This window comes from Sapajus apella, unplaced genomic scaffold (assembly GCF_009761245.1).
Source record: "Sapajus apella isolate SASKATOON/1434 unplaced genomic scaffold, GSC_monkey_1.0 scaffold13, whole genome shotgun sequence".
Classification (NCBI taxonomy): Eukaryota; Metazoa; Chordata; class Mammalia; order Primates; family Cebidae; genus Sapajus; species Sapajus apella.
This window is the reverse complement of record NW_022436953.1, coordinates 29,177,181-29,190,729: the sequence shown is the minus strand read 5'-3', so window position 1 is coordinate 29,190,729 and position 13,549 is coordinate 29,177,181. Positions and strand designations below refer to the sequence as shown.

At 43.1% G+C, this 13,549-nt stretch overlaps 1 protein-coding gene across 1 annotated transcript in view; it reads left to right on the top strand.

Annotated features, from left to right (window-relative positions):
- The window catches only part of ADAM12 (ADAM metallopeptidase domain 12), a 369,569-nt gene that overhangs the window by 273,880 nt on the left and 82,140 nt on the right, over positions 1-13,549 (top strand). Inside the window, exons 9-11 of the mRNA XM_032281987.1 lie at positions 2,384-2,553; positions 5,420-5,504; positions 9,454-9,602. Of these exons, the coding sequence (XP_032137878.1) occupies positions 2,384-2,553; positions 5,420-5,504; positions 9,454-9,602 (404 nt within the window). The remainder of the gene's footprint in view (positions 1-2,383; positions 2,554-5,419; positions 5,505-9,453; positions 9,603-13,549) is intronic.

Here is a 13,549-nt window from a genome sequence, read left to right as displayed (position 1 = left end):
ACAGAAGAGGGCAGTGTGACCTGGTGGTTTCAGACATGAGTGTCAGGGTTAGCTGGCCTGTGTTCCCACCGCAGCCATGCAGTCGAAATCTTAAGTCACCTGGCTTCGCCAAGCCTGCATGTCTTTGGCTATAAAATGGAAATAATAATAATTCTTAACTCACAGAGTTGTTTTCAGGATTAAGCCACAGCACAGAAACCACCATGGCATCGTGCCTGGGATACAGTGATGCTCACTAAACATTAGCAATGCTGGCTGTTATTAGGAAGAATCAAAAGGAACCCGTCAGCAGCCCTGGAAAGAACTTTCAGAGCAGGCAGTAAAGGCATCGTGTATGATGACTTGATGTGAGTTTAGCATATATGACGGTCCAACAATGGCACCAATTTTGGAGAGGGGAGTGTTATATCACTACTAAGTGAGAAATCAGTTCTAAGGATGTGGCTGAGAGGCCTAGTGGGTAGAAATGTAAAACCCATCATTAGCATGAAAAGCCCCTTGATTAGGAAACAGCAAACCTAGCACTGAGAAATGATGACAATTAGCCTTTGCAGACCTCCATACAGTGCTCCTGGGAGGCAAACCTAGTGTCCCCTTCCCAGAAGACAACCCTGAGCCCACGCAAGGTGTCTGACCCCAAGGACACCTCCTAGCAAGCCGGTGTAAGCATCAGCATTGGATCACCTCCATTGCTGCTTTCTGATCACCGTTACCTTTGCCTACAATAGAGCTCAAAATGTAATCTCTCGATGGACAGCAGCCAAACACGTACATTCAGAGTTCCAGAGCGGGCCAGGAACTTATTTTTGCCAGGGAAGCCTGGGCGGGAGTGTACAAGCAGATAGCGTGGGCCGTGCAGTTCCTGATTGAAAACAAACTGTTGGGCTGTGTTGTAACTGTCTCGTTAACTCATTAATGTCATGTCTGTAATTGCGATCTGTTTGAAACCAAGTTGGACAAATGCAATCAGTGTATATTCTGTGATGCAGTTTGTACCCGGTCATGTCTTCTGCTAACCCAGTGCTCACCAGATGACTGTGGGGACCAGCAAGGGAAAAGATGAGCTTGCCTTATGTGGGTTAGAATCTAGGATCAGATGTTCAGCTTTGAGGAGCATTTAGTACTTTAGTTCACCGTGTTAGAATGGTGCTTAACTAGCAAATGCAGAACTTCTGTAAGTTTTGTTACTCATTGGCCAGATGCTTCTAGCAACTGAGAATAGGGCCCGCTCTCATCTGGTGCTTGGCTTTGGCTGTTATCACTAGCCACCCTTTTCTCCTTGGCTATCTGGGGTTTCAGAAGATGAGGGCTTTCTCCCTGTCTGCTGCCTCATATACCAGGGGCATTGAAAGATTTGACAGCCAACCAGGTGATACCATGTCCTCGCCCCATCAACCATGAACACAAAGCCATCTTTTTGTCTATGTGATGCGTATGAGGACAATGGGCAGGTCATACCTCTATGCTGACCACTCATCCGGGCCCTCTGAGCTCCTATGAGACAAAGCCATCCCTTAGCCCTAGAAGAGTAGCCTTTCCCCCCCGCTCTGACCCAGGACTACCTGCCTGTAGGTGTAGTCAGGTATGGGCTGTAAGCTGAAGTCAGAAATGCCCAAAGGTGTTGGGGGCCGACAGGAGGGTGAGAATTCTTGCTTTCAGTGGTTTGCCTGATGCTTTGTTTCACAAGCCCGTAAAAGAGGATCTTCACTTAACATATTTCCATCACAGTATTGGTGAGCTAACTTCTGGCTATGGGGAGGAGAAGGATAGTCATTAATGTTCCTGAAGAAGGGCTCTATGTATGCCTTTATTATTCTGAAAGATATTGACTTCTTCGTTTAATTACAACCCTCTAGGTTGATTATAGGCGACAGAATATGATAGTGTTGGCCAAGGCTGAGATTTTGCTGAAAAATTAATAGAGATTCATTTTCAGTAACTCACAGGCAGAATGTTTTGCTCAAAATGAACAAGATATTGTCCTTGGCAGAAGTGTCTGAAAGATCCTAATTCACTTATTGTTTCACTCGCAGTGGATATTAACTAGCCGTCTTTAGCTGTAATATACATCTGTATGTACATTTTAAATCACCGATGAATCATTTGAAATGTGAGCTTCCATACAAATGGGGGTAGACAGTGCAAAAGCTAATAACTTTAGCATCTAATTGGTCAGCCTTCGAGAACCTAGTTAACACATCACTTTGCATTAGGCACTGCAAATATTTCTTAAATTCCAACGCCATAGAAACCAAAGAGCACAGGGATATTTTTCTCACCTGCGTCAGTGAACCTCAACCAACGCAAATCTGTTCTAATTTTCATTTTGAGTTTTCATTAATGTGATCCCAACTCCAATGCCAGTTCTGCCTGTTTCGCCCAGTTTTACAGACCACTGAACATTCGGGTCGTGTTGGTCGGCATGGAAATATGGAATGACGTCGACAAATGCTCCATAAGTCAGGACCCATTCAGCAGCCTCCATGAGTTTCTGGACTGGAGGAAGATGAATCTTCTACCTCGCAAATCCCATGACAACGCACAGCTTATCAGGTAGGGAGTTCCGCCTCCTTCTGCTTAAAAAGAGTCCCATCGACAAAGCCCTTAGTTTCACGTGCACAGCCCCAGAGCTGCCACCTTTCTGCAGAGCACACTGCCATGTACAAGGGGGCTTCTCAGCTCACACCAGTGGGGAGATGTCACCCTCACCTGGAACTGAAGGTCTGTTAGGAAAGTGTCCCTCTGGGGCTGGGCGCGTTGGCTCATGCCTGTAATCCCAGCACTTTGAGAGACCGAGGCGGGCAGATCACGAGGTCAGGAGATCGAGACCATCCTGGCCAACATGTTGAAACCCCATCTCTACTAAAAATATAAAAATAAGCTGGGTATGGTGGCTTGTGCCTGTAATCCCAGCTACTTGGGAGGCTGAGGCAGGAAAATCGCTTGAACCAGGGAGTCGGAGGTTGCAGTGAGCCAAGATTGTGCCATTGCACTCCAGCCGGGTGACAAGGTGAGACTCCATCTCAAAAAATAAAAATAAAGGAAAGTGTCCCTCTGAACACGCTGGGAAACCTGTCCCTCTACAGAATTCTCATTTCCTTCTTCCAGAACCTGGACATTTTCCTCTATACCAATTTTTCTGACTTTAGCCGTGATGTAAATTTGTCCTGAGTAGCCTGTTTCTAAAGGCTCATCATTGTTAGTGGAAAATGTGTGTTGACAAGACCTCAGGACAATACTTTAAGTGAATATTGTCAGATTCCTGGAGGGAAAAAAGACTTCAGTCCTCCTCCTCTTTTGGCTGTTACTCTTTGGTTTTCTAGATCAGAGGACACCAATAGTATAGCACATTAACCTTGTGTTCCCTCTTTAAATCAATACGCATCGAGTACCTGTTACGGACCGAACACAATGGTGGCCAACACTGGAAATCTCCCAGCTCTTAGCAGTCTCCACTCTGCTAAGAGAGGCAAGAATAAAGAGGAAAATGTCACGTGATGAACTTGAAGATGATAAACTAAGGGAAAGCATAGTTCTATTATAACACAAAAATTGGTGGGATGTTACAGATGCCTTCTTCATACTTTTTAAAAAAGGAAGAATTTTTTTTGAGACAGAGTCTCACACTGTCACCCAGGCTGGAGTGCAATGGTGAGATCTTGGCTCACTGCAACTTCTGTCTCCCGGGTTCAAGCGATTCTCCTGCCTCAGCCTCCCAAGTAGCTGAGATAGGCACCTGTCACCATGCCCAGCTAATTTTTTGTATTTTTAGTAGAGATGGGGTTTCACCATGTTGGCCAGGCTGGTCTTGAACTCCTGACCCCATGATTTGCCGTCCTCTGCCTCCCAAAGTGTTGGGTTACAGGCGTGAACCACCGCACCCGGCCCAAAAAAGGAACAATCTTACATCAGTCTAAATTAATATGAAGTGGATGTTTCTAGATGCAACAAATTTTTATTTAAATCTTTAAACACTTTGTGCAACTATTCTTTTGTTGTCATGTGACATATCACAGAAATGAAAGCTTCTAGGACAGCGACTCTTTACTTTGAGAAACCCAATGTAGCTATTGAACATTTGTGGAAATTTAAAAAGTACCAGTCCTATCCCATTGTCACTTTAGAAAATGCCTACATCTGAACTGAGGCTGCTGGCAGTCCTTGATGATTTACTTTGGCCATTTTCACAGGGTCCCCTGCTGCCACCTTTGAGTGTTTGTGCTTGCCTCACATTTTATGCATTGATTAGTCCTGAACTACTAAAAGTGTATTTTATATATTTTGAGTCATAGTGTTTTGATATTTTTCCCAAATGGAGTCTGTCCAACTTGAACATCTGGAAATAAATTATCATCTTATATAACCTTATTATTTATATACATGTATAATTGTATCTGTTCATATAGTCTATGTAGATGTAAATAAGGACTGAAATTTCTACTACTGTAAATATTAGTGGGCTAGGTGGATAGAGAGGGAAGGAGAGAGGGAGGGAAGGAGGGAGGGAGAGGGAGAGAGAGAAAGAGAGGGAAGGAAGAAGGGAGGGAAGGAGGGAGGGAGGGAGGGAGAAGGTTTTTTATACACTTATCACCTTCTGTTCAATTGACCGTAGCTAAAATATCTAACTTTTCAAACAACGTATCTGTATACATACATGGCCAAGATAGCATTGGTAAGTCATTTGACTCCTTTAAAGGAAATTCAACAAATACAGTGTTTTGTTTTTCATGCTTGAGGTTGGAATTAACAGCATCTGTGTTCAACAGGTCCTTCGTGTCATTAGATCCATGATTAGGTTAAGATTCCAGACAGGACGACTGCATTGAAGCCATGAAGTCCCCTTGCAGAAGGCTCCTCCCTTGGTGCCAAGGCTTTGTGGGTGCTCACCTGTTCTACACTAGCTCCAGGATTGATCATTTTCCTGCCAGTTTCAATTTTGCAAGCTATCTTAGCAGGACGTTTTGTAGGAGTTTGGGTTTCTGGCAGAATTGTAGTAAGTTACCCAGGAAAGCAGTTAAGCTACAGTGAAAATCTAGTAAACCATCTAATGCATTTCTTTTAGTTAACAGTGGTTCTCGGTGACTATTTTCAGCCTTTCCCTCAGCAGATACTGTTTAGATGGAGCAGCTTCCGACAGCCCATTAGGAAATAGGCAGGATACAACTCATAAGTACAGTGTAATAACTAGTTGTTGTTTGAGTCTTGAAAACAAAACTCTAAAAACATGATGGAACCACGATACAACTGCAGAAATAAAATTTTCAGGAAAAAAAAGATAAAATCACATGTGAATATATCCTCATGTTGCTATTCTTATTTTTGCATATTTTATTGTAGGAATGTCCAACAAAATTTTTAAATATGAGAGAATGCCCCCATTCTAATTTGATTAAAGAAAGTCCTCTCTTTTATTTCCTAGTGGGGTTTATTTCCAAGGAACCACCATCGGCATGGCCCCGATCATGAGCATGTGCACGGCGGAACAGTCTGGGGGAGTTGTCATGGTAAGCCAAGGGCATCAGGAGCTGGTTCCCCTTAGTAATGATTCCCCAGGAAGTCACTACTTTGATCAGACTTTGTGAAGATAGATCCTTTCCTTTAATGCTTTTTAGATTTAACTCTATTTTTACTGTAGCTGTATTTAGAATTTTTTATATCCCACAGTATTTTAGGGACTGTTTAAAGGCAAATTGCACACAGGAAATGCGGGCGTGTAAAATAGCTCAGCAAAGGCAAGGCTACCTCTCTTTTGGAGAAACATTTTCAACTGGGACTTTCCAAACCAGGAATTCCTCCCAGCACTGGGGTGAGCCAGGGCATTGGGGTCACCCTGGTCATGCAGCTGCTGGGACGCCCTGCGGTCTCACCAGACGTTCTCATTTGAATGGTTTTCTGATGGTTCTGTCTCCAAGCCCAAAGGCCCAAAGTCTGAGGTTTTTAGCTTTTTACCACTGCAAATGCTTTACATACCTTCTGGCCAGTGTACAATTTGTCTTTAAAATAACCTTATTCTTGGAAGTCAGAAACCCAGGTTTATTGCTTTACGAGGATCATTTTGTCATATATGGGCTATATATGTTTGTGAAAGGAATTAAAATGGGAAGACTGTTAGGGGCTTGTTATGAATGGAGGAGGGAGGTAGCTTTGATAGGCTTGCCCAACAGGGAGCTTGTGTGCCACTTCATCCGATAATTAAAGGAGAGGTTTTCACCCTATGCTGTCCCTGCTCTGAAAATTTAGTGTCTCCTGTGCACCAGACCTCAGACAGGGAGTATCCTCAGAGACCATTCTTCCATTTCCATTAAACAAACAGAACCCTGCCCTCCCAAGAAACTGTGAGTTCCTCCACGTTTTTTAAACAGAGCGTGTGTGCATGTTCAGTTGTATTACAGGGTGGAAGGAGTTATGTTCTGCTGACGATTACTTTCTCTCCACATACTGCCTAATCAAATCTTCTTCATGAATTTACAGAACCAATGTTTCCCTCTTCTCTGGGTGCACAGATTGGTAATTCATGTAAGCCTGTACTAAGGTCAAATGGATTGCCCCCACTTACTAGATTTCTGGCTTGAGCAAGTGACTCCCTTGTTTTCTGTGGACCTGGATGCCCTGCATGTGATCTCCACCATGGCAGTCCTTGGCAAGTTTGGTTTTTGTTGATGCCAGGTTCATTTCAGGTCAGATCCCAACTGTATTTTTACAGAGCAGACTGTAAATTTTTAAGACGGAATGATTTTCTGTTTCATGGTTCCATGGCCAGTTGCTACTGACTTTGCCACTTAAAGTTGGCATAAATATTTTTGTAGAGCTGAAACTCAATTCTTCATAGGCATGGGAAGCTCTGCTGCTGTGCGGAGCTGAAATGTGCCTGTAACCCGTCTCACTAGAGTAAGTGGCCTTCTTCAGGTTATGTCCCTTACTCCGTTTCCCTACAAGCATTTTATCAAAATTCCTTCTTCAAAAGGATACCGAGAAGCCTATTTTTAAAAAGGATGTATGAAAACGAAAGTGGGAAATAGAAGCAAATTATATGCAATGCTGTAAGAATCAAGTGAAGATCAAAGTTAATTATCAGGAAATACGTTTTAGAAATTTGACAGCAGTTAACATCATACTGAGACACATTACTTACGCGTTCCACATATAAGAGAAACAGCAGGTAGGATAAAAGTGCCTCGGCACCTTTGATTTCCATAAAATTCATGAAATCAGCAAGGTCAACATCTTGACCAGACCTGTAAGTTCTAGACTCACTTTCTTCTCCTGCGTCTCTAAAGCTACATTCACAGGTGTCATATGTGACTGTGCTTCATTCAAGGACTCACAAATCTAAGAGGAAGGAAGCAATGCAGCCAGACAGCAGGGATCCTCATAAAATTGAAAATGGGATTGTAGTGCCATTTCTCTATTTTTCAAAATAGAGCCATTCATTAATTTTAGTAACTTAAAGTCATTCCTTTACATCGAACTGGCCTAAAACAGCCTTAGTTTGGAAATAATATTAATAGCATGAATAAAGAGATTTTTTTTTCTTACTACAAATATAAACTGTTTATTAAGGTCTCTTAAGAGACATTCTGTTTATAATCACTGATGCATGAAAGAATGTAACATAATCTGGCAACTAAAAACCAAGATATTCAATGATACAAAAGAATCAGAGTGAGGATATTTTTTAAGGATGAAGTCCTTGAATTTTGTGCCAGAGCCTGCTAACTTCAGGCCGCATGTCCTTAGACCGACTACATTCTCTTCACCGGTGTGTTATTTTTGAGAACCGATTTCCTGAAACATATTTGTAAGGCTTCCTACAACAGGAAACTCTAAAATCTAAACAAAGTAATTCATTAGGAATTTCATCTACTCCAATAAAATCTTGGTTTCTTGACATGCCATTGTTTTCTTAGACTGAAGGCTAGTTGTAACCACTGTCAACAAACCCATAGGCCTTTCACACGCACACTTCTCTCCAGAAGCCTCACACAGACTGTCCATATCAGTGCGCTCTCTGAAATACAGCACCATACTTGTTTTAGTCCATTTTCTGTTGCTTCTAACAGAATACTTGAAATTGGGTAATTTATAAAGAAAGGGAATTTATCTCTTACAGTTACAGAGGCTGAGAAGTTCAGCGTAGAGGGACACACCTGAGAGGGCCTTCCTGCAGGTGAGGACTCTCTGCAGAGTCCCAAGGCAGTGCGGGGCATCACATGGCGAGGGGCTGCACGTGCTAGCTCAGGTCTCTCTCCTTCTTGTAAAGCCACTGGTCCTACTCTCCTGATAACCCATTAATGTGTTACCTATTAGTCCATTAATCTGTGAATGGGTTAATATAAGGGCAGGGTCCTCCTGACTAATCACTTCTTAGAGGCCCCATGTCCAATACTGCCATACTGGGGATTAAGTTTCAGCATGCGTTTTGGAGGGAACAAGCATTCAAACAGTAGAAGCACTGTTTCTTGGAAGCCTCTAGGAAAACCTCTTATCTCTTTCCTAAGTAGCACAAAGCAAGATTCAAGCAAGGTTCTTTCCTTTCTCCATGGGATATAGACCTTTTCAGAAATGCTGTATATAGGCACTCTTTCTGTAGATCATGTACGCTAATTAACTAACTTCTGTTTGTAAAAGTTAAGTAACTATATTCTTAGTTAATTTCTAGTATGTATTTGAGCCAAGCCATCCAGGCACTCCACTAAGTTAGGGGTAGCCAAGCAGTGCTTGGTGAATGGAGAAGCCGCCTTCCACATTCAAGCAAAAGGTTAATGAACCCCCAACCACAAGAGTCAGAGAATCGGGACACCTCATATTTCCAAAGTGTGCCTGGCAACACAAAGAGCCAGCAAGAATAAGACATAACCGGATTATGCTTTTAAATGAATGGCTCTTCAAACAGATGACTCGATGTGGTCAGATTTATTGTGAAGTGTTGTGAATTTTCCAACTCTCCTCCCCGACCAAGCACACGGGAAGAGGCAGGCTCAATGACAGCCTCTCAGGGCTCATTTGGAATGTCACAACGCATGCTTGTGCCTTTCAACTTCATGTCAGCATCATCTCAATCGAGGGTAAAATGATACTTCTGTTGCCCATGAAGGAATGAGCTTTTCCTAGGATGCAGGATGCCTTTTTGCTTCATTCAATGGAAGAGTTGTGGAGCAATTGTAGGAAGCAGGATGGACACCCTGCCTTGAAGATGTCCTATAAAAACAGAATCACACATGTATACGTGAGGCATACAGACATTCCTCAGCAGAAAGGGCCCCCAAATTGGCTCAACGAAATGTCAAATTATCTATCTTTAAGTTTAAATGATAGCATTTTACCTTAGTCCCTTATAGGGAATTAGATTAAGTCAAGTGTTAATGAAAGGTATATGTCTGTGGGAAGGGAGGCCTGGGACATAAGGACAAGAAGATAGGAATTATACACCTGTGCTTTTGTGTTTTCTTTGAGGACCATTCAGACAGTCCCCTTGGTGCAGCCGTAACCCTGGCACACGAGCTGGGCCACAATTTCGGGATGAATCATGACACACTGGAAAGGGGCTGTAGCTGTCAAGCAGCGGCTAAGAAAGGAGGCTGCATCATGAACCCTTCCACCGGGCAAGTACCATCGCTTCCATCCGCTTTGAGAGTGTGTACAGCTTGAAGTGTGTGTTGGGAACCAGATGAGTCAAAGTTTCCCTGGTTTTCTGGTCAGAGCACCCAGGGAAGTTTCCAAAAAGGAATTCCTTCCCAAGTAGCAAGAGTGGCCTGTGTTACTCTGGAGAGCCATGGACAGCCAGACGGCAATGCTACGTGGTGTGACGGTTGACCTTTTCCTTGAGGAGTGGTTGGGATGGATGCTGTCTGTGTTTAGACATTGCAAATTATCTTCCTGTCCTGGCAAGTGTTTTTTATTTGAGCCTATGGCTCCAGCTGCCAGGGAGTCCCAGGAACCAGTCATCTGAAAGCCTGGGCAGAGGTGAGATGGGCCACATGTCTTTAGAAGGTGCTGGGTAGAAGGTATTTATTTCCCTGGGGTTGGCCCGAGGGTGTTTCTGAAGTGTGTTAGTAACTTGGAGGTTTGTAGTGTCTCTGCCTCTGACATCACGTCACCTTAACCAGATCTTAGAGGCTTAAATGAAATGATTTCTCTGCTTTGGTAAATTATGTTGCTCTTCCTTATTTAATGCTTTCCTGAGACTCCAGACTTGGTTCAACCAGAAAAGAGCAAGAAAGTTTCATTATTTGGAGTGTTCCACTGATGTGGAAGCAGATGCAACATGGAATGATCAGAGATTCAAATGTGTTCTTACATCTCTAAAGGGCTTACCTAGAACTTTGTGCTAGTTTAAGAAGATTCTCATTAGTAAGGGGAAACATGTGCTGGGCACAATGCTTTCTTCTTTATTATACCTTGAAACTTTATAAACACTTTCATGGAACATTCCAGCCACGCTTGCTCTCTGGGTTTCCCAAAAGGAGACACTGGGGCAAGAGGAAAGTGCTCTAAACAGCCCAAAACCTCGTCTCTGTGAAGACTTGCTGGCCAAGGGACAAGTGTGGTGTGAGGGGATACCTGCTAATGCGGTAATGCAGTTTAAAAGACCCAGTCGAGGGAAGAATTGTTAAATAATGTGTCTGCACTTTTTTAAGCAATAGCTTTCTGGGCCTCCTGGGAAACAGTTTGTAGGGCAATGAGTTGCCCTTAAAACAGGGACTGGCAGAACCACACAGCTCATCAGGATATTGTCATTTCATGTGAGCCGTCGGGAGGTATCTTCTTACAGCAAGTGACTGATTCTTTATATCCATCACCACCATTTGAGCAGAGCCTTTAGGGGCATCTTTCTGCTTGTGGTTCTCTCTTAAGCATAATTGGTTTTTTTTGAAATGGAATCTTGCTCTGTCACCCAGGCTGGAGTGCAGTGGCGTGATCTTGGCTCACTGCAACCTCCGCCTCCAGGGTTCAAGTGATTCTCCTGCCTCAGCTTCCCAAGTAGCTGGGACTAGAGGTGTGCACCACCATGCCTGGCTAATTTTTGTATATTTAGTAGAGACAGGGTTTCACCACATTGATCAGGCTGGTCTTGAATTCCTGACCTCATGATCCACCCGCCTTGGCCCCCCAGAGTGCTGGGAATACAGGCATGAACCACTGCACCCAGCCTCTTAAGCATAATTCAAGGCAGTCACCAAGACTTTGTTGAGGAAGTTGCTCTGTGAGTGTGTAATGACAGAAACCAAGGATCTGTACACAAAGTGAAAGTATCTTAGACCAACACCAACCAATAGGAAATGAAATACTGCAAAACTCAAGAAACTAACCAGTGTGCCTCTCCACAAGGGAGGCCATCCTAAAAAGTAATATGTCCATAGTCACTAAAGGTGTCTGAGCAGAGGCACAATAATTGTTTGCCAGACATTTGGGGCAAGGATTTCCTTCTTAGCGTATAAAGTTGGGCCAAGGTCCTGTAGGTGCCTTCTATTTCCAACATTTCACAAGCCCCAGTAGTGATGCTGGGCCACATGCTGAGTGACTTTCAGAGAGGGATTTGGCAGGACATGCAGCTGAGTGGTCTTCGTGTTTTCTGTCTCTTGGTGAACTCATACAATAGCCATAGAAAATGCACTCTGTGTCTGATTTCCCAGATCATCAAATGAGCACAAATACATTAGCCTATGGGCCTCCATAAATGGTTCCTTATGACTAAGATCATATTGTTAATATTGTTAATGTTTTAGAATTAATGATAAACCAATGGAAGAGAGGAAAGCCTAGATCGGGAACGCTGGACTTGAAGAGATCTGGTTGTCCCAATTCAAACACCATTTTTAAGAATAATATAGGCAGATTAGTAACCCCATGGCTCTTACATTCCTCATTGGTAAGATGAGTGAGTCGGTCTTCATCCATCCATCCAACCATCCATCTATCCATCCATCCCTCCAACCATCCATCCATCCATCCAACCATCCATCCAACCATCTATCCAACCATCTATGCATCCACCCTTCCACCCTTCCTTTTTCCTTTCTCTCCTTCTTTCCATCTGTCTATTCACCCACTTACTTGTTCACATAATACACAAATATTTTTGACCCCTGTGCTTGTGGGAAGGAATACATGGATGAGGAAGACTCTACAGCTCTAAAAATTATATAAATCTGAAGGCACAATAGCAAGCTACATTTCTGGCACTCTGTAAAGTTTTATACAAATCCATTTCAGTTGGAAAGTCTTTGTGGCAGTGCTGAAGAATGCAAGCCAGATTGACCCGGAGATATTCGAGCACCATAGGTAGAAATGGCATTGTTAAGAGCTCAGCAAATCATTTAAAAGGCTTTTTTTCCCCCCTTACCAGGGGTTTGCTAATAGCCTTTATTTGATTTATACCATATTAGCAATTTCTGAGTGTTCTCTTTTGCTGACCTTGTGCTTTTGTGTAAATCCTTTCTATTTGCTTCTCATTTATGATCCCACATTCCTGTCCAGAGAGTGGTGTTTTTAATTTTCTCAGATGGAAAACAACTTCCTAAGCAAGTAGGTGAATTAATCACAAAAGCCCACAGTGAGGGGGAGGTCGAGTGGCCCAGCCAACCCCCGGTCATCCATCACCCCTGGTAGAGTTTCCCCAGCTGCTCCAGTATCATCTCAAAGTGGTGTTTCTCTTACCTCATAGTGTCTCCAAGAGAGTGGGAGAATGGACTCAGTGAGATCACATGTCTGTAAATTTTAAGTCATCCCACAGAGGTGGTATTATGATTACTTAGCTTACAGAAATGTCAGAACTATCAAAAAGTTAATGGCTTTTTTCAGAATCCCTGCTCATCATTGCTGGAAAGACTTCCAGTGCCCTTAGCAGTCACCCATCAGCATGTCCAGTTTCCGTGTGATGACGGCTCATTTTAAACTGGCCCACATCCAAACACCAACCCGCGTCTGTCTTCCTCCTCCCCACCCCTGATGGAGGCTTAGGGATGTCAGTTAATTTCAGTCTCAGTGAATCAGTAACTGCTTTAATGATATTAACATCTCAGAATCAAAAAGAACCAAGTAACAATACATATATATATATTAATAAAAGTATGTCCCTTCCTATACCTTGTTTATTATTCATCAAAACGTTCCAGAATCCTAACTCTGAAAACATTAACCAACTGCTGTCACTGACAAATGGGACCTGAGGCCTGCAAATACTAGGATAGAGTCCTATTTCAGCTTGAGTCTTGTGACTTCAGCTGCACATTGCAGGATGGTTGGAGGGGGTTCCTTATGGATTGTATCATTAATTACTGCAAGGCTTTAAGTGTGTGTGAGGGTGTGTGTTTTCTGTCTCTGAACATTTAAGACTTGTCTTGGAAATGACTCTTTGGCAAAAGCAGTATCTGGGGATTCCTGTGGGAGTTAAACTCAGTTGAGTCTATCCATTAATGAGCTTGGAGCCCTTGGTCTTAGAGAGGTGAGGCCTACATATGCTGCATTTATAGGAGTAAGAAAATTGTGAAACACTTGAACACCCCCAGGAAAGAATATTTAGCATAATAGTAAATGTCACTTCCTAGAG